General features: G+C 36.6%; 1 protein-coding gene across 3 annotated transcripts in view; it reads left to right on the top strand.

Moving 5' to 3' along the window:
- Positions 1-25,622, top strand: part of MED14 (mediator complex subunit 14) — a 72,646-nt gene that overhangs the window by 23,918 nt on the left and 23,106 nt on the right. For all 3 annotated transcript variants that reach the window (XM_028522167.2, XM_036016413.1, XM_036016412.1), the window contains exons 11-16: positions 4,426-4,551; positions 6,384-6,462; positions 12,077-12,236; positions 16,006-16,200; positions 16,584-16,718; positions 19,262-19,338. In XM_028522167.2, coding sequence (XP_028377968.1) covers positions 4,426-4,551; positions 6,384-6,462; positions 12,077-12,236; positions 16,006-16,200; positions 16,584-16,718; positions 19,262-19,338 — 772 coding nt within the window. The remainder of the gene's footprint in view (positions 1-4,425; positions 4,552-6,383; positions 6,463-12,076; positions 12,237-16,005; positions 16,201-16,583; positions 16,719-19,261; positions 19,339-25,622) is intronic.

Raw genomic sequence — 25,622 nt, 5'->3', positions numbered from 1 at the left:
TTTAGACTCTTCATGTAGTCTTAATTGATCCCTTTTGTGATGGGAAAACATGCCCCCCCCCCCCAAATCCAGCACTCATGTTTTATTTACCGCTTTATTTATTTATTTATTTGTTTGTTTGTTTTTTAAATATATTTTATTGATTATGCTATTACAGTTGTCCCATTTCCCCCTTCACTCCCCTCCACCCTGTATACCCTCTCCCACCCACTTCCCACCCTTTAGTTCATGTCCATGTGTCATAAGTTCTTTAGCTTCTACATTTCTCATACTATTCTTACCCTCCCGCTGTCTATTTTCTACCTACCATCTATGCTACTTATTTTCTGTACCTTTTCCCCCTCTCTCCTCCTCCCACTCCCCTGTTGCTAACCCTCCATGTGATCTCCATTTCTGTGGTTCTGTTCCTGTTCTAGTTGTTTGCTTAGTTTCTTTTGGTTTTGCTTTAGGTGTGGTTGTTCATAATTGTGAGTTTGCTGTCCTTTTACTATACATGTTTTTTTAATCTTCTTTTCTTAGATAAGTCCCTTTAACATTTCATAAAATAAGGGCTTGATGATGATGAACTCCTTCAACTTGACCTTATCTGAGAAGCACTTTATCTGCCCTTCCATTCTAAATGAAAGCTTTGCTGGATAGAGCAATCTGTGATATAGGTCCTTGCCTTTCATGACTTGGAATACTTCTTTCCAGCCCCATCACCTGTAAGGTCTCTTTTGAGAAATCAGCTGACAGTCTGATGGGAACTCCTTTGTAGGTTACTGTCCCCTTATCTCTTGCTGCTTCTAGGATTCTCTCCTTCATTTTTACCTTGGCTAACGTAATTATGTTGTGCCTTGGTGTGTTTCTTCTTGGGTCCAACTTCTTTGGGGCTCTCTGTGCTTCCTGGATTTCTTTGAAGTCTATTTCCTTTGCCAGAATGGGGAAGTTCTCCTTTAGTATTTGTTTAAATACGTTTTCAATCTGTTGCTCTTCCTCTTCTCCTTCTGGTACCCCTGTAATTTGGATGTTGGAACGTTTAAAGATGTGCTGGAGGTTCCTAAGCTTTTTGTTTTTTTGAATTCTTATTTCTCCATTCTTTCCTGTTTGGTTGTTTCTTTCTTCCTTCTGGTCCCCTTTATTATTTTGAGTCCTAGTTTCCTTCCCATCACTATTGTTTCCCTGTGTGTTTTCCTTCATTTCTTTTATGGTAACCTGCATTTGTTCATCTAATTTGCACCCAAAATCAACCAATTCTGAGCTTCCTGATCACTAGTGTTTTGAACTGTGCTTCTGATAGGTTAGCTATTTCTTGGTTGCTCAAAAGGATGAGTTCTGGGGCACTGATTTGTTCTTCTATTTGAGCCATCTCTCTCTCTCTCTCTCTCTCTCTCTCTCTCTTTTTTTTTTTTTTGGTCTGGTTGCTCTCGTTACGGTGAGGGGCGGAGCCTTAGATATTCACCAGGGCTGGGCACCCCAGTCGCTAGATTGTGACTTTGCATGTCGGGGCAGGCTGAGAGGGAACAATGGCGGTAGCTCCATTCTCCGTGGGACCTCAGTCCCTTCCCTGGGATCCTGGGTTGGGCGCTCTGCCCTGTTCCACATCGCTGCCTCACTGGGTCCAGGTGCCGCTTGCGTATTCAGGGTCCATCCACTGCGATCTTGCGTGCCCCAGATGCCTTACTTGCTCTCGGTTGCCTTATGCACCCAATTATCCCTGTTCTCCACGCCCCGCGCCCGGCTGCTCCTTTCTGCCCCTCCTACCGGTCTGGATGAACGGGTCTATTTCAACTTCTTGGCTGTCTGACTTCCATTCAGATAAATTTTCTGTCAGTTCTGGGTGTTATTCTGCCTCTAAATTGTTGTTGTTCCAATCTTGGTTGTGTGTGGAGGTACAGTGCATCCACATATGCCTCCATCTTGGCTGGAAGTTTTGGGAAAGCATGCTTTAATCAGATCCTATACTGGGACCAGTGGGGGCTGTTCTTGTAATCCCTTAATACAGTTACCCTTTGTCCCCTGGCTTTTCTTCCAGGTCCTCACTGGAATGCTCCAAATGGAACATTTCAAGGGATGGCTAGGTGAATGCACAGACAGCGGATTTTGTATAGCCTAGATGGCAGTATGTGGTTGCTTTTTTTTTTAAGATTTTATTTATTTATTTTTAGAGAGAGGGGAAGGGAGGGAGAAATAGACAGAAAGAAATATCAGTGTGTGGTTGCCTGTCACACAGCCCCCACCGGGGACCCAGCCCACAACCCAGGCACATGCCCCGCTTGCGAATCGAACCTGCGACCCCCCGCTTTGCAGTCCTGGTGCTGAATCTGCTGAGCCACGCCAGCCAGGGAATGTGGTTTCTTAAGGGTGGAAAAAAGGCTCTGGAGAAAGGCAGTGAAAGGCACTAAAGGTGACTTGTCATGTGGCCCCATTTGCAACATTGCCTGACTCTTGAAAGCTGGGGTGCTCTCCTTGGGTTGTGCTCTGTCAGCACTGAAATTGGGGTATCGAAGTCAGTTCAGAAACTGAACTACACATAACCATTCCTAATTGTGCCTAATGGCTTGTCTTCAGTCTTCAAACTTTATATTACTGTCTATTGGTGCATTCCTCATGTTGTCCTCAATAAATAGGGAGAAATAAAAGAGGAGATATGTATATATATTCCTGCTGCAGGAAAAAGTAGTGTACAGTCCTGTCATCTTGCATAGCTTTTAATTCTCCCTTCTATACTTTATTCACAAGTTTCTCCATTTTTGGATACCATAACACCGGTTGCTTTTAAATGCTTAGGGCCTTATATATTTTATTTTATGGACATTGGTGGTGATAAAATATGTTCAGATATATACATCAAAGTATTTTCTATCTTTTGGACTGTGTTGTATGTTCTACTTTGATGCCCTACCTTTTCAAGAATGCTCAATTTTTATAATTAGATTGAAATTATAATTGTTATCCTAATTGTCAGAACTAGTTTTACTTCATTGCTACACTTTAAAAGTGTTTTGCTTTAAGGAATACATTTCTATCCTGTTAGGAATTATAACAGTACAGATCAGTTTTAAAAATCAGGAACAGTGCTTCAAATCTGTAAGTACTTTTTATTATACTAACATAGTCAATCAGCGAAACATGAACTAATTTGTCATACTGCTCTGAATTGTAAAATACTGTAAAAGCAATTCCTGTTTGTGCCTTTTTCTGTTTTTTGTTCTATTTTGTTTCTTTTTAGGTGACAGCTCTGCTGGATCTGCACGTTAAACATTTGTATACAAATATATATCAGATATACTTTCAAGCAGTTTGTTTTCATCTGACTAACTATGTCTCCTTCAATTTTCTTTTTTTGCTTTATAAATTTGATAATTTGTATAGATGGTGCCAGTGGTATCCTCACATATTTTAATTATTGCAAAATCATAATAAGAGGTTTTGGTATGTCTTTGAGTCATAAAGGAGTCTAGATAATGTATATTGTTAAGCACTTTACTTTTTAAATCACCCTTACAAACTTGTTATTTCTTCCTCCTAAGGATCCATGGCATGGACAGCAAGATATTACTGTCCTTGTTTAATCAAGTAGCACAGAGAAGTCACATCTGGTGAAAGGCGGGGACTCCATTATCACTCTTCTCACTGCCTGCCTTTCTTCTGTGCTGTAGCTTTAGAGAAATGTGGTAACCAAAAGAGCATATTCCTTTTATAACACTTCAACCTGATGAGCACCTGGTGTACTTTCATTGCTCTGCTCCTTTACTTACTTTGTTATGCCTACCTATGGGATTAAGGGAAAAGTTAATTGGGCCTGGTAAAAGTACTGTGAAATTCTAGAATAAGAATATTGGCAGCTTTGGGAATTTGTGCATAATAGTTGCCTATGTCTTATTTTTCTGTAACTTGAAAATGAGTTATATAAATAATGGAAAAAATTTTCCTATATAATCATTAATGTTTAATAGTTCTCAAGCATTTGTTTTTTTTTAACACATGGGTCTTAATTTCTACAAAACCTTTCTTTATGAAGAATGGCATTGAGAATATTTAGGCCATAGATGAAACTTATTGGATTTACCAAACAAGTGATTTTCTTCCCACTATATTAGAAAGAAAATCCTTAAAAATTAACTTACTGGTAATTACTGAGTGAAAGTAAAACTAGAACCTGGCTCACTAATGAAGCTAAAATTTCACGAGCTGTATTAACCTTTTTTAAGGCATCTTAAAATTTCTTTGCTATAGCATTTGAGACAGGCACGTTTGTTTCAAGTTACCTTGAAGATTACACTGTTTTGAGTTACTAATTGACTTAATAGTACTATTTCAGTTTTGCAAAAATCATGTTTTTCTTCTGTCAGGATTGTTGAATGTTGGTTTGTTTCTACTCATTGAGAAATACTTTTTTTTAGAACTACTCATAAATATAATTTTTAATTTTTAACTGTTCAGCTTCCATAGAGACTGCGCTTCCAGCTCTTGTTGTTCCCATCTTGGAGCCCTGCGATAATTCGGAGTGTCTACACATTTATGTAGATTTGCATTCTGGAATGTTCCAATTGATGCTTTATGGACTTGGTATGTTACTAAATGATACAGTCATTCAGTGTAAGGAAAAATATTTTTAACAGAAGCAAAATTAGAATTTTCTGCCATTAGATATTGAGAAGAGTGGCATAAGCAAGTATAGAGAGTAGATACAGAAGGAATAACTCACTGATATCTTCTGTTCCTTGGGGCCCATTTTAACTCTAGTTTGCATTTTTTTTGTACCAGAAGGTAAACTTCCCAATACGAAGTACATTCACGTTCTTTCTCTCATGTAAAACTAATAGTTTTGATGGCTGGTGTTTTTTAGATGAACTGTTTTACTACTAATAATTGGATGACATGGAGATGGTGAAAAGGAATTCTCATGTCATTCATGGCTGAAGAACATATTTAATGACCGTGTAAATGTCTACAATAACTTGGGGTACAGAATCCTGGAGGAAAAGACTTTTTTTCTGGATTAAATACAATAGAAATTAAAGTTTGATTTCTTACATGTTCTATTAGTGAGTTGTTCTGAAATGATGAAATAGTAGGAACTTAGTGGTTTCATATTGCTAATAGCACATTTGCCATGTGACTGTAATAGCACATTTGCCATTTGAAATTTATATTAAGCTAGATAGATTGATGAAAATAAAAGGTTTTCTAGTTACATGGCTAGAAATACTGTTCCGTGAATTTCTCATGGAAAACTGGCCACATTACTTTGAATCATATCGCATTTATGATGGCTAAATAATAACTGATAAATTTATCAACTGCCTTTTAACTATGGTTCATACCAACCGGCCATTGTTGTTTGTTCCTTAAAACTTTAACTGTTTTCTTGATTATTAACACAGTACATACTCAAGTGAAAAACCTAGGCATGTAAAAATTAGACAAGAAGCAAAAAATAGTTACTCAGCCATCATTGTTATTTTCATCTCAGACTTTTATAACAAAGAACCAGAATGGGTGGCTTAAACAACAGAAATTTACTCTTTCAGTTCTAGAGGTTGGAAGTTTGAAAGCAGATTGCCAGCATGGTCCCCTTACGGTCAGGGCCCTCTTCTTGGCTTGTAGATGTCAGCCTTCTCACTGTGTGGTCACATGGCAGGAAGAGAGAGAGCACTCGAGAGTGAGCAAACTTGGGCTTTTTTCATAAGGGCACTAATCCCATCATGAAGCCCCTAACTATGTGGCCTTGTCTAAACCTAATCATCTCCCTAAGCCCCCCCTCTAAATACCATCACATTAGGAGTTAGGGCTTCAACATATGAATAATGCAGTCTAATCCATAGCAGTGCTCCTTTTCTATCTTTTCTTTATTTCAAATCATTTTATACCTTGCTTTTTGTTCAACATTTATTAGCATTTTCTAGTGTCATTAAAAATTCTAAGTGACATTTAGCATGCTAATCTTCAGACAATACTACTTGCTTATGCCAGAGGCCATCTGTATTAAATAAACAAATAAATATTATAATGGAGTTTTATCGTTTGTATAACTTTTAAGTTTTTAATTCTAGTAATACTATGAGTTTTAAATACATACAAGTTAAAAATTTTGAGTAGACTAAGTTCTGGGAATTAAAATATAGGCAAGGAATTAATTCATATATTTGTTACTTATTCTTCCTGCAGTTGTACATTTGCCATTAATTACTTGTCTTAACTATAACTCTCCCTAAATGTTAAAGAGGGAATACAAATTAGGTTAATTTATGCCTAATGAGACATTCAGTTTAGTTTTTTTCTGATTCAAAAATAACACTACTATTTGCCTAAAACAATAATTTCATTTAAGTTTTGGGCTACCTAGGTATTTTGTGCCATGTGTCAGCAATTAATTAATGAAATACTTTATTTTATAGACCAGGCCACTTTGGATGACATGGAGAAGTCTGTGAATGAGGATATGAAACGGATCATTCCCTGGATTCAACAACTTAAGTAAGCTTATTTATTTAGCTCAAGACTAAAAATGGAAACTTATTTTGACAAGATATATTTTCTCTTGATCACTTTTAATGTTTATGATTTGAAACTTGAGCACCTTTTGGTACTTAAATCTAAATTCTCTTGGAATAGGTCCAGGATGGGAGTGCTTCGTATTAAATTCCCCTCTAGAGCAAATACAGGTATGAAGGGCATGACACTCAACTTTCGTTCCTTGCCACATTTTCTCTTGTACAAGTACTCTCTAAGTACTCTACAAAATGAATTTTATTGTATCTAGTCTTCTCTGCAATAGTGTCTTATTTGTTCTTATTCAGGACAATCTTCAAGGTATGAATCTACCAGCTGGCACTTTGAAAATTATCATTTCTGCTTCTCTAATAGTGTCATTCATTTTGTCTCAAAATCCTTTGAATGCTTCATATTGTGAAACTAAATAAATTGAAAATTGAGCTAGAGATAATTATGAGATTGGTTTTATTACCACTCTAGTGCACAAAGGTACCTTACAGCAACTCTTAACAAACCCTCTTTTAAAATTAACAGAACAAAATTCCAAGTGATAAAAATAAATTTTAGAGATTAAAATTAAATCTGGCAAATGGAGAAGGGGTGGGATCTATTAATTTTGTGATCTTTTAGCCTACCCCTTCTCCTTTGGCAAGTTTTAGTTTTGTAAATATTTGAAGATTTTGATATCATCAAGTCATTTTTTTCATTAACAGGACATGATTTTAAATGTCAATAGATAGATAATATTACATGAGCCTTTTGAACAGCTGTTTAGTTTATCTGTATCTGAAAAATGATAGTCATTACTCTGGATAACAATTCCTAAAATTTTTGTGGATTGCCATCATTTGTTGTGCATTTTGGCTCAACAAGCAAGGTTTAAATACTTAAATGATTAATTCACATCTTGCATACCTTGAGGTTGTTTATCTGGCACTTTCAGTTAGCAGAAATATAACCTAAAACCAGAAAGCTAAGCCCCAAAAACCTTAAGCTCACATAATTTTTTTATAAGAAAGGTCCCATGGTTGTCAGTTATTTTAGTGCTTCTCAAATGATCTTTGATGAATAACCAGTTTACCACAAATTTATCATGGGATATTAACTTTTTGAAATAACTATTCAAGTATTATTTACCTAGCATAAAATTTACCAGTTTTAAGTGTATAATTCCATGACTTGTAGTAAAGTGACTGAGTTTTGCAACATAACCACAACCCAGTTTTAGAACATTTTCATCGCCTCAAATAGGTACTAATTTACTGTTAATCCCTATTCCCAGCCTCAGCTTCAGGCATGAATCTACTTTTCTGTTTCTATAGATTTACCTTTTCTGGACATTTCATATAAATGAAATCATAAATTATGTGATCATTTGTGACTGGCTTCTTTTTTAACTTAGCATAATGTTTCAGAATTCATGTTGGAGCATGTACATATCTCAGTACTTCATTCCTTTTTTTAAGATTTAAAAAATATATTTATTTTTAGAGAGGGGAGAGGGAGGAAGAGAGAGGGAGAGAACCATCAATGTGTGGTTGCCTCTTGTGCGCCCCCTACTGGGAATTGAGAATTGAACTGGTGACCCTTTGGTTCGCAGACCTGTATTCAATCTATTGAGCCTCGCCAGCCCAAGCAGTATTTTCATTCCTTTGTATGACTGAATAATACTTCAATGTATAGGTAGACCACATTTTGTTTATCCATTTATCAATTGATGGACATTTGGGTTCGTTTCCACTTATTGGCTATTGTAAATAATGTTTCTGTGAATATTCACATACAGATCTATGTGTGGACTTACATTTTCATTCTACTATGGGATTACTGGGTCATACAGTAAATTTATGTTTAACTTTTTAAAGAAACTGCCAAACTAGTTTCCCAAGTAGTTGTGCCACTTTGCAGTTGCATCAGCAGTGTTTGAGGGTTTTCATTTCTCTACATTCTTGCTAACACTTGTTACTGTCTTTGTCTATGGCCATCCTAGTGAGTATGATGAGGGTGGTTTTAATTTACATTTCCCTAATGGCTAATGATATTGAGCATCTGTTCATGTAATTACTTTTTTAATAATATGCAATGAAGACAAACTTCAGAAAAAACAAATGGAGAAACGTATAAAATATAAGCCCCAATTTTTTATTATTAGAGTTAACAGACAAAATTACATTTCAATAAACATAATCATAATGGATACTACAAGAAAAAAGATAATTTGAAATCTATGTATGTTTTTCATTAAAAGTACATGTATTGACAATTAATATAGAAAATTGACTTTTATTAAGTATATTTTACTGATTTTGCTGTTACAGTGGTTCCAATTTTTGCCCCTTTGCCTCCCTCCACCCAGTACCCCCATTACCTCCAGCAATTCCCTTCCTTAGTTCATGTCCATGGGTCATGCATGTAAGTCCTTTGCCTACTCCATTTCCAGCTATTTTTAACATCCCCCTATTTTGTACCTCCAATTTGTATTTCTTAATCCCTGCACCGTTTCCTCAATTCTCCCCCTCCCAGCTATAACCCTCCAAATGATCTCTATATCTATGATTCTGTTCCTGTTCTGGTTGTTTGCTTAGTTTATTTTTTAGATTCAGTTATTGATAGTTGTGCATTTGTTGCCATTTTAATTTTCATAGTTTTGATCTTTTTCTTATATAGTTCTCTTTGACATTTCATATAATAATGGCTTGGTGATGATAAACTTCTTTAGTTTTACCTTGTCTGGGGAGCACTTTGCATTCTAAATGATAGCTTGTCTACCCTTCCATTCTAAATAGTAGCTTTGCTGTATATCATCCAGCAAAATCTTCTTGGGTATAGGTCCTTGCTTTCCATCACTTTGAATACTTCTTGCTAGTCTCTTCTACCCTGCAAAGTATCTTTTGAGAAATCAGCTTACAGTCTTATGGAAACTCCTTTGAAGGTAACACTCTGCTTTTCTCTTGCTGCTTTTAAGATTCTGTCCATATCTTTAACCTTTGGCGTTTTCATTATGTGTCTTGGTGTGGTTTTTTGGGGTTCAACTTGTTTAAGATTCTCTGTGCTTCCTGGACTTGAATGCTTTTTTTCTTCCTTATGTTCCAAATTGTTCTTTTGACTCTCAGCTTCATCCCCCCCACTGTTAGTTCCCTGTGGATTTTTCTTTATTATGCTTAATGCAACCTTCATTTCTGCCTGGCTCTTTTTTATGGTGTTGCAGTACCCAATGAGTTCTTTGAGCATCCTGATAACCAGTGTTTTGAACTCTGCATCTGATAGATTGCTTATCTCCATTTCATTTAGTTATTTTCCTACAGTTTTGTTCTGTTCTTTCATTTGGGCCATATTTCTTTGTCTCCTCAATTCAGCAGCTTCCTGGTGTTTGTTTCTGTGTATTAGGTAGAGCTGCTTTGACTTTCTGTCTTAGTAGCATGGCCTATTGTAGCTAAGGTACCTGTCTGGATGAACGTGGCTTCTTTAAATCCTTGGTTGTCGGACTTCCATACAGCTCGATTTTCTGACAAATCTGGGTCATGTTCATTTTATAGTTTTGTTGTAATTTTTGCAGTAGTTTTGCATGGAGGCAAAGTGTGTTTACCTATACCTCCATCTTAGCCAGAAGTCTCTTAATCTGTATAGAGTGAAAGTGAGGTATTCTCTCCCTGACATCCATGGGCTCTCAAGCCATTTTCTAACTGAAGATTTTCACTAATTTCTAACTGAAATTGATCATTCTCCTGCCTGCAGCCAGCTGGGTGGTCTGGGTGGCGGCCCCTCGCATGCACCATGCCACAGCCAGGAAATTTACTGTTAATGCTCAAATTTTTTGTTCCAAAGAGTCATGACAAAACAAAAAATTAAAAACTAAAATAGCAATTTCATACACACTTTGAAAAGAATTCTTGTCTTTATAATTTATATTTACATTGTATTTATGATACGTTTTTAAAATTTATTGATTTGAGAGAGAGGAAGAGGGGATGGAGAGAAAGCAAGAATGAAATATCCATTTGTTGCTCCACTTACTTATGCATTCATTGGTTGATTCTTGTATGTGCCCTGACTGGGGGGTCGGACCTGCAACCTTAATGTATCAGGACGATGCTCTAACCAAGTTAGCTACCTGGCCAGGGCTATTTATGATACCTTGTATTTAGAATTTTTATTGTGACAAGTAAGCCCATTTCTTGTTTGTTAATTTATCTAATCTAAGTTGGGTTGATGATAATGCTCATTATAGGAGATCATGCATATCTTAATTGTTTCTAGGTTATTCTTCTCTGTTATTCTTTGAATAACATACATAGTACAGATACCAGTCCCACAAAGGTATGTTGATGGGACTGGAAGTAGAGATTCGAAAGCAATTTTAGCAAGTTCAGGACATTCAACTTTTACCTGCAATGAAGCAATTATTGGTATATTTTCTTAAAGATTTTGTATTTATTTTATTTTTAGAGGGGAAAGGAGGGAGAAAGAGAGGGAGAAAAACATCAGTGTGTGGTTGCCTCTCGTGTACCCCCTATTGCTCATGCACCCCCTATTGGGGATGTGGCCTACAACCCAAACATGTGCCTTGACTGGGAATTGAACTGGTGACCTTTTGGTTCCCAGGCCAGTGCTCAGTCCACTGAGCCACACCAGCTGGGGCAGTATATTTTCAAAATTTATCTTTATTCCTTTGTTAGTAGCCAGTTCTAGCAATTGGTCCTGTGAAGTTATAGTTAAAGTTTTTCCGTGAAAATAAATGGTTTCTGGATTTTATACTTTAATGTAACATGGTTTTACTGCACAACTAGTACAGTTTGTGCCACATGCAACTCACCACACAAAGGCAACAGCAACCGAATTGGACTATACCCTGTTCAGCAAGACAAGCCTACTGATATGAGCTTGAATGTGTGGCATTATTATGTAGCTATGAAAAGTTTCTAAATTCAGTATTCTTATTTTCTATAGTTATATCATTGTGGATGAGTGAGAGTTTATAAACTCTATTTTACAAATATTCCTTTTTTCACATATTACGTGGTATCCTAGCACTAAAAGGAATAGTATAAAAAACATCAAAGTGAAATCTGGTGGCATAGCTGAGAAGAGGGAAAGAAGGTAGTTAATACTTAACTGGCACCTGATAGGTATACCCATGACATACACAATACAAAAACTGGGACTATATATCTCCAATAATACCAGAAAAAATGAGATACTTTTATACTTATTTATTGTTCTATTTGTTTTATAAACACTTCAGGCATTTTATAAAGGATGTTGAGATTAGTTTGCGCTGTCTTATAAACCATAGGAAATCTGTCATCTATAATAAACTAATATAGTGTCTCTTTCTTAATGCTAGTTAATTCCACCTTATAACTAATCCAAATCATTCACATTGCAGTTTAACTCCTTAAAACTAGAACTAACAAACCAGTGCAAAAGTGGAAAAATGATTCACCATTATGGTCATGTGTCCTTTTTACTAGTTCAATTAAACTTCAAATTAATTATCTTTTTAGTGGTCTTCAATGATCTATTTATAAATCAGTAGCATGCAATCAATCAGAAAATTCTATGATTTTATGATGTGGTCTGTCTTTTTTAAATTAAGGTTTTGGCTTGGACAACAGCGTTGCAAACAGTCTATAAAACATCTGCCTACAATAAGCACTGATACATTGCAGCTCTCCAATTACTCAACTCATCCTATTGGAAAACTTGCTAAGCATAAGCTGTTCATTAAACTTACTCGTCTTCCACAATACTATATTGTAAGTATGCCAAGGTGTGATTTGGGTGATCAAGTTCAGTAATTCTGTCAGTATCTTAAATGATTTATTGTTTAATTTGCAAATGTATCTTATTGGATAGCTAACTTTTGTATAGTGATTCTTGACTCAGGAGAGAAGGGAACGGTGGTAGAGGTGGGAGAGGGAAGAAAATTATGTCTCTAAGAAATTACATAGTGATCAGGCAGGTTTGGGGAATATAAGATATCCTCCAGTTCCTCACCCTAAGATCTCTCCTATAGTGAAACCTCGTTTCTGCTTGGGATGAGGCATTGTCTTTGTATAAGAAGAAAATTTTTGAAAATAACTACTGTGGAGGTTTGGAGATGTTTTGATGTCAGATAAATTTGGGTGTTTTTAATTAAATGTTAACTTGCATAATGCAGGCTTTAAAATATGGACTCGCTGAAGGAACTTTATTTTTTCATCCTTAATTGATTGAAGGCATATATATCCACTTTATTGATTGCATGTACCTTTAGTGCATACCAAGATCCTTTCTTACTGCTTTTTCAATCTTTCTAGGTATTTTCCAGTTAGTTTCTTTGAGATCTTTGAATTGGTTAAAATTTGCAAAAACTTGAAAATGAACTCACCCTAAATAAATGTCCCTGCTTATAGAAGTTTCTCTGTACACCAAGTAGATACTCGTGGATAATAATCTAAGGTGTTTGAAAAAGATAATTCAGGATTGTTGGTTGAAGATAGTGGGAATGACTTATTTTAAAGCTTTTGAGCTCTGCTTTAAAAAGATATCTTTAAAAAGTACCCTGTGTAATCTGACATATCTTTAGTTAGTGTTATTAATGTAAACTGATAAATCTCATTGATGTGAATTTCATCTGTTTTCTGAATTTTAAAACACCAGCTGTGGAACTAGATTTGACAAGTGACAAAGGATTATTATTTCAATTCTCGGCTATCTGCTTGGTTGATATTTGAAATGATACGTGGAATACACACACAATAGTCAAACCTGTGAACACACATGTTACCTCTTACACTCAGCCATATACAAGGGGGGACCCACAAAAATCAGAATTATCTTCTGGAGGGCAGGCCTCTTGTAGTATAGGCTTCCCTCACTAAGTGAGTGTTCTAGGAACCCATCTGTGTCAGTGTACCGGTGGGAATTGTTGTGAGAGGTTGTGTTTGGCTCCAGTGAATTTTTTTTTGAAGATACTTTTAGTGCATTTGCCCATTTCATGATGAGTGATTTACGAGAGCACCTGCCCACACCATTCTGAGTGTTCAGCAGTTTTTGACCAAAAGCAGCATGATCCCCCCCCATGCCCTACCCCCAGTGACTTTTTTCTTTCCCCGGATGTTTTGTTGATGTGGAAGAGATGAAACAAAAAATGGCTGAAGCACTAAAAGGCATCAAAACAGTTCAAAAACTATTTTGAGCAGTGGAAAAACATCTGGATAGATGTATTCCATCAAATGGAGAGTACATGGAAGGTGACTGGAGTTTAAACATGTAAGAAAAAATACACAATTTTTAAATAAATAAATTCTGGGGTTTTTCTTTTGGCGGGGGGACCCTCCCTTATACAAAATAAAATGGTTGTAACTTATTATTTTCTGACCTTATTCAGTATCAACAAAAAGCCAGGCTTTAGTTTCAATGACCAGTGATTTTATTATAAAGCAATAGTTTGTATGACATAGTTTAGACCAAAATTAAATACATGTTACTCTTCAGCCTCTGTATTTCTCACAGAGGACATAATTCACAAAAGTGGAAAAACTACTATCATATACATTAAGAAGAACTAAGGAAAGCTTTGCCGCCTTTAAATGTCTTTCTGCCATACTTTTCTCAGATTTACTAAGATATAATTTACATATAGTAAAATTTACTTTTTTGTGTCCTGAGTTTTAATAAATGCATAGTTTTGTAACCTCCGTCTCAGCATGACACTGAACAGAGCCATCATCCCCCTTTTCCAAAATTCCCTCCTGCTGCCCCTCTGTAATCAAACCCCATCCCCACACTCTCAATTAATGACCACTGACCTATTTTCTGTCTCTCTAGTTTTGTTTTTCAGTTTAGTTTCTTTCACTCGCTATGACGCCTTTGACCTTGACCATATTATTGTATGTATAATAGTTCACTCCTTTTATTCCATGGTATAGATGTGCCATAGTTTGTTTAACCAGTCTCCAGTTGAAAGACATCTGAGTTGTTTACAGTTTGGGGCAATTATCAGTAAAAGTGCTATAAGTATTTCCTAATAGGTTTTTTGTGAACTTAAATTTTTGTTTCTTTTTTTAAAAGATTTTATTTATATTTAGAGAAGGGAAGGGAGAAAGAACGAGAGAAACATCAATATGTGGTTGCCTCTTGTGTACCCCCTACTGGGGACCTGGCATGTAACCCAGGCCTGTGCCCTAGACTGGGAATCAAACTGGCAGTACTTTGGTTTGCAGGTCAGTGCTCGATCCACTGAGCCACACCAGCCAGGGCTAAATTTTGATTTCTTTTGGATAAGTAACTAGAATTGGGATTGTTAGGTCATCTGGTTACGTGCATGATTAGCTTTATAAGAAAATGCTAAACTTTTCTGTGGCAGGACTATTATGCATTTCTGCCAGCAACACACCCTTGTTAGCACTTGGTATTATAATTTTTTGTAAATTAGCCATTTTGGTATTTAATGGTGTTTTATTGTAGTCTTAATTTCTGTTGCCCTCGTAACAGATGATATTGAATATCTTTTCATGAGCTTATTTGCTATCCATATATCTTTGGTGAAGTGTCCATTTTACTTTTAATTCTTCCATTTCCTCAGGTGTATCACTGTGATGCTTAGGTGTTGGGCAAACATTTTCTGAAGAGAGTATGTAGGAAGGAGGGTGGGAAGGGAGAAGAGAGGTGTAGGAAGAGAGACAGGAAAGTGTGTTGGTCAAGAGTCTTGCCTAATGGCTTTTATTTCTCTTACTAAGTATTTAGGGGACTTTTCTTAAATTTCAGGTAGACCTTGAAAATAGTAAGCTGGTATAGTGGGTGAGAGCAAGGTCTCTAGAGCCCAACTTCTGGGGTCAAAGCGTGAATCCATCACTTCTTAGCTCTGAGACCTTGGGCAAGTCACCTAACTTTTTGTGCCCCAGTTTCCTCATCAGAAAAATTAAGATAATTCTACTTCACAGAGTTATTTAGGAGGGTTAAATATGTTAACACCTGTCAAGTAGTTAGGACAGTACATAGTAACCACTCTATCAGTATTAGATTTTGTTCTTATCCTCACAGTGACTACATTTTTCAGTCGAAAAATTAGGGTTTGTTTTTATATAATTCCAAGTAATAGAGAGTGTTGTCATTTTTCTCTACCATAATAGTGGAATTCTTAGGATGATTTCATGGTTAAGGGAGACAGCAGGGCAATTTAAAATAGATAACATTTTAGAACAGTCTAGCAGACCCACTACAGCATAAAATTTTTTTTTCAGTTTATAAGCTAAGGTATGAATATTAAGAACACCTAATGCAAATAGTCTCAATGTCCCATTTGCTGTACTTTATGGTTGCTTTTACTATTATTGTTCTCCTTTACTCTGATTTATTTTTTAGGAAATAAATTGTATGTTTACTAGGAATGCTTTTTTTGACATCACAATCAATTTGTCCTTGTTTGAAGAAAAAAGACATCAATATTAGATTTATAATTTTGACCCCTAGTTGATAGAAGGAGGAAAACATCCCACACCTATTATTTCTGAGTCTCTTTTCTGACTTGGGTCTTTTTAGGTTGTAGAGATGTTAGAGGTTCCCAATAAACCCACACAGCTGACATACAAGTACTACTTCATGTCTGTGAGTGTTGCGGAACGGGAAGACAGCCCTGTCATGGCCCTTGTGCTGCAGCAGTTCAAGGACAACATCCAGGAATTAATTTTACGTACAAAAATCGGGAAACAGCCTAGAGCCAGTACTAAGCGCAAGGTATTGATCATATGTGGAAATAAGCAAAGAATTTGTATGTATTACTTTTGTTGTATTCTTACATTGTTTTTCATATGGAACAAAATAAGATCCAGTCTTTAAGATACTGGGCAGCAATAATGTTTAAGTAAAAATTATGTACATTTTCTTGAAAATGCTTCTCTTTTAATTAATAATTAATTATATGCCCTTTCCCACAAGAGAGCTTGTTAAATGCACAATATTTACTACTAAGTTTCTCTTGTTTAGGCCAATATTTGCTCCATAAATATTCATTAAATGAATAAAATTTTTGGTTAACCTTGAGCTTTGTTATAATAGTAATTGCCTTAACTAATTGCATCACATGTACTTTTTTACTGTGTTCTTTACTTAAATTCTAGTCGTCTGATGATTCGTGTCCAGTAGAACCTAAGAAAACCAAACGAACAGGAGAAATACGTGCCTTCAATAAAATTCTAGCTCATTTTGTTGCTGTGTGTGATACAAATATGCCATTTGTAGGACTTCGAGTGGAGGTAATTTTTAGAACAATTTTGGGTATTCTGTAAATGAAAGGGTAATTTTTTAAATGCTTTGCTAAAGCCACATGGATTCCATTAGGACAATCTGAATGATTGTCATTTTGTTCATTTTGGCAGGGGTAGGCTTGAAATCATAGTGTCTCATGGTGTACAGGTAAAATGACTTAAATTATTTCATCTCCCTGATTCAGAATTGTGGTCTTCTGCTGTTTATGGAAATTGAAAGTAAATTATTTCCAGTTAAAATTTAAAAACTGACAACTTTTGAAAATTAGTATCCTGCATTATTTAACTACTAGACATGATCAGTTGATAAAGGGTGGCTTAGTTTTGAATTGGTGAAGCCATACATATTGCTTACACACTAATAAAATTGGGCTCCTTTCTGAGAAGCAGGTCAGAAAGAATATTAAACTGAATTTACTGTTGTCACATGGAAGGAGCAATAGATTTAGGCAGAATTAGTGTTTTTCAATAGTATATAGTTGTGATAATCCAGCATGATCTCCAAACCTGTAAGAAAAGGGGGAGGTAACAGATGGAACCTGTATTTTTCAAAAAGGTCTTTAGATAGGATTTGTCAGTCCTTAGAAATGATATAATAAAACCTTAATTATTTTGCTCTAGTTTAAAATTTTACTTATTGTAGGGCTCCTTCCCTCTGCAAATTACTGTGAATGAAGAGATCCGAAAATATGGAAGTGGATTATTTTGGTTAAGTTGATGATGATAGTCTTGGGGAGACTTTTAGAAAACACTTTCATGCTTTAGAGCACGGATCGGCAAACCTTTTATGTAAAAGGCCAGATAAATATTTTATGCGTGTGGGTCATATGATCTCATACCACAACTACTCAAATCTGTTGTGTAGTGTGAACCAGCCATAGTTGATATTCAAACCAATGAGTGTGGCTATGTTCAAATAACACTTTTATTTAAAAAAAAAAAAAAAAACAGCAGTGGGCTGGATTTGGCCATGAGCTGACCTTTGCTTTATAGGGTTTTGGGATCTGAAGGTGTGGGATCAAGTGTGTCATTGTGAAGAGCATCAGTAGCCCAGAGAAATCCAAGCCCAGAAATGGGAACCTAAAAAAGCTACTCCGGTCCTCAGTATTCCAGCTCCTAGAGCTATGAGCTTGATGAATGTCCTTGTCTGGGTATTGGCCATGGCTCCTAAACTGTACAGACTGTGCCCATGTTTCCTATCAGCTTGACTGTGTTCTTGGGCTTTTTCATAGGGCCATGACTGTATGAATGTCATTCAGTACTACCTTTGCAGTAGCAAAGAGGCTACCTGGTACCCAGGGACAGTATGATGCAATTATTTCTTCTCTTTCTGCATGGTCTCTCTTCCCCTACCCACAGGCTAGAAATTGCAGAAACTTGTATCTGCAGTGCCACATAGACTAATACCTATAGACATACGTCCTCTCTGTTTGTGCTCCTATACCTGTTGCACACATAAGACATGTGAGAACATTCTATAATACTCTTTTGAACTCAGACTCTTAAAAACTTACCTACTTTTTCTTCTCTCAATGGAAAAGACACATTAAAGACAAAAGCAAGTACATTATCTTCCTAAAGCAAGTGATACCGAGATGTGAATAACTAAATCTAGTCTTACCAGGGATGTTTATTTCTCTGATCCATAGAATAGAGACAACATTTTTGAGCTCTCCTGCACTTTGCTTCCTTTTGAATCTGAACCCCTACCATCTATTTGGTTAGGAGTTCTTTTTCTAAACCTCTGCCCTTCCAAGGCCAAAAGAGCAGGGTTCAGTTAAATACTTAGGGCTGGCTTAAATCCTTTCTGGAACAAAGTAGATATAAATAGTCTGCCATAGAAGACCTGGGAAACACTGCCAAAGGCAAGCATTTCTGTGGTAAATAAGATAAACTTTCTGGCATACCTAAAGAACCTGCCATTCCACTGACATGGTCTCAGGCATTCATCTTTTTAACACACTTTTTAATTCATCTTTGCATTCATCTTTCTGACTCACTCTCTGAATCCTATAATGGGGAAAGGTACCTCATTTGTGTAAATGGATAAATTGGAAATATTTTCTTTTTGGGTTTCACACAGGAAATAGTTTGTTAAAATGTATTCCAGAAAAGTTCTGAACTAAAAACTATTTGTGATTAGAAGTGAGATATGACTATTGTTCAGTGTTTCAAACATAATTGAAGTACACAAGAAAACCATTATTTTAAGGTTGCGTCCTTTGGAACCACTGGAATTGATTATAGATTACTTTTGACTTGCTACAAAATTAAATCAGTCTCCTGAATTTTGAAGTTTTGCCACCTATGGAGGTATTTTTTAATAGAAGCTCTGGGTCATTTTGGAGTTTCACTGGACTTAATATAGTTCCCAGAAAATCAAATGATGTGGACAATACTCATGCCTAGTATATTATAATTTTGGAAAACAGTGGCCCTAGAACAGATGCTACAAGAATAAGTAGTAGTACTTAGAAAAGGTAGTTTCCTTTGTAAAATTGGTAACATGATATAACTTTTTCTCTTTCAAGTTGTCCAATCTGGAGATTCCACATCAAGGAGTGCAAATGGAAGGTGATAGCTTCAGCCATGCAATTCGCTTATTGAAGTAAGTCCCTGTAATGTGTGTCACTTAGTGCCATATAGTGCCAGAGCTGCTCCTCTCCTTTCGTGAGACAACATAAAGCAGAGTTCAGAACCTGTGGATGTCACAGATTTATGCACAGATTTATTAAGGTCTGGGACAGGATTGTATGTGTGTGTGTCTCTCTTTACTAGATTCATTTCTTTTTACTGTTATTCTATTACAGTTGTCCCAATTTTTCCCCCTTTGCCCTCCCCTGCCCAGCCTACCCCCCACTCCCACAGCCAATCCCCACACCATTATCCATGGCCATGGGTCATTCATACATGTTCTTGACTAGTCCTTTCCCCTCCTTTCTACTAATATCCCCCACCCCCTGCCCCTCTGGCCACTGTCAGTCTGTTCTGTGTTTCTATGCCTCTGGTTCTATTTTGCTCATTTATTTTGTTCATTAGATTCCTCTTATAGGTGAGATCATATGGTATTTGTCTTTCACTCACTGGCTTATTTCACTTAGAGTAATATTCTCCAGTTCTCTCCACACTGTCACGAAAGGTGGGAGTTCCTTTTTCTTCCTGCTGCATAGTATTTAGAGAGAGGGGAAGGGAAGGAGAAAAACATTGATGTGATAGAGAAGCATTGGTCTGTTACCTTTTGTATGCTCCCCGACCTGGGACCGAACTTGCAACTCAGGCATGTGCCCTGACTGGGGATCAAACTGGTGACTTTTTGCTTTCCAGAATGACACCCAACAGAGCCACACTGGTTAGGGCAGGGGCAGGATTATCTTTCACTTGCTGAGTGGTGATCCAGCACCACTTGGTATTTTAGGTTGTCTTTCCTCTGCATTTCTTTCATTGATTCAACAGATGTTTCCTGAGTGTGACTGTGTGTCATGGTTGATTACTGATGGAGCCCTTCAGCATGTTCTGGGCTCACATAGCAGGGGGATCTGGGCTAGTTTAGAAGTCAGAAAAGGTATCTCTGATGAAGTGCCAATTGTATGTACTCTGACTGCAGGAGAGTTGAGACTTAGAGGAAAGGGAGCCAGGGTGGGAATGAGTGGTCCTAACCAGAAGGAATCACGGCTTTTGTGAAGGTTTGGAGGCAAGAGAGCTCAGCCTCCTGGATCTGAAAGAAGCTCAGTACAGCAGGAGTTGGAAGAGGTGAATCTAGACGTGTAAACAGGAAGGGGTCAGGTCCTATAGGGCTTTGTAAGTGTCCTTAAGGAATTTAGACTTGATCCTAATGGTAGTAAGAAGCCATTGGATGTTTTTAAACAGAAACTGATGTCATATATAGGTGTTTTTGAAAGCTTACCTGGATAGCAGTGTGGAGAATAAATTGCAGAGAAACAAGACTCAAAAGTGTGAAACCAGTTGTTGAAATGCTTCACATGAGAGTTGTTGATAGCTTCGGTTAGGGAAGGTTCTGTAGGGACTTAAGAGATGAAATATCCAAGGGTTGGTTGGTGATTAGATTGATACTGCAGGTGAGAAAGAGGAGATGGTGACAAAGATGGCTCTTTATCTTGGCCAAATAATAGATGATTGTTGTGTTTTCTGAGATTAGGGACACTGATGATGTGCATTTGAAGGGGCTTTCCTAAGTTTGAGGTACTTAGACATCTCTTTGGGCAGGTAGGGAAGTATCTCAAACTCAGGTGACAGGTCTGGACAGGACAGGTAGATGAGTCATCACCAAGGTGATAATCATTGAGCTGGAATGGTAAATTAGATCACCCGGATAGAGCATACAGAAGGAGATGGACAGAGGGCTTGGTTCTAAACATATAGGACAAGAGGCCAAAGTATACTTAGAAGGAAAGCTCATGGAGGGTATGTGCTTCATAATGTGACCAGGATGGACTTGCAAAGGTAGTGTGCCATTTAAGAGCTCAACCTTTCTGGAGCAGAAAACCTTTTCTTTTCTTTTTTCTCTCTCTTTTTTTTTTTTGCATTTGTATTGTTTCTTAGATGTTGCTTAATATAAATCATATAAGCAGTTTTTATTGATTGAATTTCTGTGTCAACCAAGACATGGCAGCTCTGCAGTTTCAGCCAGCAGGGCTTTAATTTTTGTTCCTTGGGAATCGGTTTGTTTCTGTGGAAGATGGGAAGCACTAGCAAATGGCATACACTCTACCTATGTGTCATGGTGCTCACTCTAGATAAAGGTTTGAAGAACTGGAATAGCTTCCCTTCCTGGCTATCTTAATGCCATCTCTATGAAATATTCTTTTGAGGAGTGGGAGAGCTAGTCTTATAGTGGAAATCAATAGGAAAATGTAGCACATTTAACTTAATTGCTTTTGGTTTTGAATTACTTCTGCTTAAAATACAGGGTTTTGGGGTTTTTTTCCACTCTTCTTGGCAACTGCAGATAAGTAGATGATGTTAACATTTGTGTTCTATTAGTTACTTATATTTTTCATATTTTTTTAATCTTCGCCCAAGAATGTGTTTTGATTTTTGTTTTTCATATTTTTAAGAGTTTTATAGTATCTTATGCTCAGCTTTTTTTTATGAAGGGCACTTCAGTCCCTTTTCTTCTTGAACTCAGGAGAACTCATAATACTCCTAGGACCTAAGGAGGAAGCACTTAATATTTTTTAGCTTCATTTTACAATAGTTTTTTAGAAAGTCTTTACATCCTGGATAATGTTTTCTATATTTAAAGCATAAAAGGAAAGTATATAGAAATAAATTAATTAAAGGTACCTGCTTGTCCAGTACATGCTGTTCATTATGGGTGTAGGATATAGAAGTGAAGAAAGGAAAAGTAAACAGTAAATGTCTAAACATGATTTACTAAATTATAACCCTGCATAGATCTATTAATAATTAGTAGTTGCTCTAATGCACTTAATCTTCAAAAACTCTTCTTTTACAAAACTTTTAGTCCTAGATATGTTTATATTAAATGGGAGTATAAGATGATACTTCAAAGCTTTAAAAGTAGCACATTTCTCTCCTCTTGGCTAAAAGTATGTTCTGTTTTTGTTCACCTTTTCTCCTTGAAAATCCATTGAATTGGTCTCCTTGATGTGCCTCTGAAAGTATCATGGCAAACACCTTAGATTGCTATAGTTCATGGACCTATTGCCTTGTACAGACTCAGAAAAGCCTTGAGCCTACAGCACAAGATGACATAGGTCTCAAGAATGGCATGCTTATGGTGCCTAGTTTTGAGCTCTTGAGTAAACCCCCTGCCTTCCCCAGAACTAACATTATAGTAATGGACAGTGGTGCTGGCCCTCTAGCCACGTCCACGAGGGTTTTGTTTTGTTTTGTTTTTTCATTTCCTCCATTGTGTTTTCTTGCCTCTTATAACTTATGCAAGTAATACATAAGCCCGTCTCTTTTTTGTAAGTTATGTGACTCAGCTTATGTCAGTTGTGTGACTCAGTCCTTCTGCACATGCAAGTGCAAACTTTATAAAACCCTCTTCCCTTTCCTTACTGGCATAATTGTGCTTCTTTTACTAACACTTTCTGTGATCACACCACTTTTGGACCACAGGGTCATAATGTCATTACTGATGTTTGTAAAACCCCTCGGAATGAAACTGACACACAGCACAAAAGGGCCAAAAAGGAGCAGCACTGACATAATATCTGCCCTAGAAGACCAAAACCCAGTTCTTAAATTTATTCAGTACTCAGAATTATAGGAGAAAAATCAGTCAGGAGTAGCCATTTAGATCAAAAAACTTTTCTGAGTTGGTATAAATTTTTGGTTAAGGTTAATTCATTGTCCTGGACAATACAGTATTGGGTTGGCCAAAAGTTCATTTAATTTCTACTGTAGTTGTCTTTAACTTAATTGGAAATAGTTTTGTTAGATTGTATTGTGACAGCTGTCCTATCAGTGTGCATTTTTTAGAAAACTTACCAGAATTGGTGAATTTTTGTACAACCATTATAATACTGAAGATGAAAGAAAACATGCAACATTTTTGGTATATTATGCTTTATTATTTTAAGAAAGGTAAAAATGCAATTTAAAAAGATTTGTGCAGTTTATGGAGAAGGTGCTGTGACTAATCAAATGTGTCTAAAGTGGTTTATGAAGTTTTTTGGTGCTATTGACATCTTGGACAAATAATTCTTTGCTGTGGGTCTGTCCTTATGCATTGGAAGATGTTTAGCAGCACCCCTGGACTCTACCCACTAGAAGGCAATAGTGGGAAATAGCGAACATACAAGGTCTGTCCAGAAAGTATCCGACCGTGTATTATGAAAAATTAAGACATTTCTTGAAGAAAGACACAAGGTACAAGAAACACTGTACATAGGCCAATGACACCTTGGTCCCCTTCAGAGTAGGCACCTTTGGACTTCACACAGTTCTAATTTGCCATTAGCTGTCCCAGCATGAATCTCATCAACTGTCTGAAATCTCTTCCCTTTCAAAGGCGATTTTACTTTTGGGAAAAGCCAGAAGTCGCAGGATGCCAAATCTGGGCCATAGGGAGGCTGAGTCACCTGGGTGGTTTGATGTTTCACCAAAAACCTCTGTACTAGATGTGATGCATCAGCGGGCACATTGTTGTGATAAAGCTGCCAATCACCAGTTGCCCATAGCTCTGGCCTTCTGAATCATCTGAATAATTCCCTCAGAGGAATGGTTCAAGCTTCACACAAGTCAGTGTTCTTCATGCATGCACATTCCAGTCCACTCTCCTTGGCTGCCAGATTACATTGATGTGCAAACCGTTCTCGTTATATTAACAGTGGCTGGATGTTTTCCAGTTAGACCTTGTACTCAAAATATCCAAATCAGTACAGTTATTGGGGAAAATGAAATACGTGTCTTTTATTTTATGGAAAAAACTAAATGGACTTTTGGACCAACCCAATAGTATTTTGAGTTTGTAACAGTTGTCTGGTTTTCTTTTGGGGAACCTGTTCAGTTCTATTTTTTTCTTTCCCTCACGTGATCATGTGTGGAAGATTAAAAACTGTAGTTTACTTTTATTTTCTCTGTTACATTTATAACCATGAAAGCAAGTAAATATTTTACAAGTTTCTTGAAGTAGAGCCAATTATATTTGTGTCATAGATTAAGAAAGTGACATAGAATGTTTTTTCAAGGTAGTGTGGTGCCCGAGAGCATAAATTGGAAGGAGTCTTGCTCGAACATGTCTTGGTTTCTGTGTGTTCATTTTCTAACCACTTGGATTTCATGAAACACCTATTTTATGTGAAAGGAGAATAATATAGTACATTCGTATTTTCAAGATCAAGATTTAAAAATCTATCTGAATTGGTTGCTTTGTAACTCTTATGGGTTATGGTTATGCTTTGAAGGGTAAGGGCAGGCAAGTCCTCAGTACATCCACAGCACTGAAAAGCATATATGCAATGTATGTGATTCCTATAGTAATACTCCAAATAAAACATTTGATAAAATCTTTCTGGTAGTGATAAAAGGTATGTAGTATTAAAGATTAACTTTTGAAAAACTTAAAACCTGTACATTTATTTAAGAGGAGCTGTAATGAACTTTTAATTGAGAAAATTTCAGTACTATGTTAATTCTCTTTTTATGCAAACTGTATAGATTTGTTTCTCCCAAACAAGTTTTTTTTTCTTTTACCATGTGTGAACTCTGTCTCTTGTTTGCTCTCTAAAGTTGTTTATTCTAGGTCAGTGGTTCTCATCCACAGGGTAGTTTTGCCCTCTAGGGGACATTTGGCAATGTTTGGAGATGGTTTTGGTAATCATTAACTGAGAAGAGCGGGTGGAGGAGCTCCTGGCATCTAGTAGGCAGAGACCAGGGCTGCACTGGACAGCCCTTTACAACAGAGTTATGGACCCCAAAATGTTAAAATTGTTCTAGGTGTTACATCCTGAATAAGAGGTGTGAATCAGTATTCCATGTTTCTAATTATATTAGTTGTTTTTGCCTTAGATATTGATAATCATACCAAGTCTGAGAATTAATCCACCTTCCCTATGAGTTAAAGGGTAATGTATAGTTAAATAATATGTTATCTCATTATTTCCTCCATTACTGAAAAAAAAAACAACAGCTAAACTGTATTACTTCTTAATCTTTTATGACAAATAAGATAGTCATAAATCTGCAAGAGGAAAATGGATAGGTAGGTGTTTTAAGACATCAAAACTAATACATATGATATATGTAAGTGATAATATGTATGTTAAATGAATTAATACATGTGAAGCTTATCACAATGTGTTACCTCTCCAGCAGAAGAGGAGAAGGGGGGGGTGGATAATGAACCTGGAAATTATCATTTGCAGTGGGTGATCAAGGCTTGGTTTACTGCAAGGGGGAATT

Source organism: Phyllostomus discolor, chromosome X (genome assembly GCF_004126475.2).
Source record: "Phyllostomus discolor isolate MPI-MPIP mPhyDis1 chromosome X, mPhyDis1.pri.v3, whole genome shotgun sequence".
In the NCBI taxonomy this organism is placed as follows: Eukaryota; Metazoa; Chordata; class Mammalia; order Chiroptera; family Phyllostomidae; genus Phyllostomus; species Phyllostomus discolor.
This window is presented reverse-complemented; position numbering and strand designations above follow the sequence as displayed.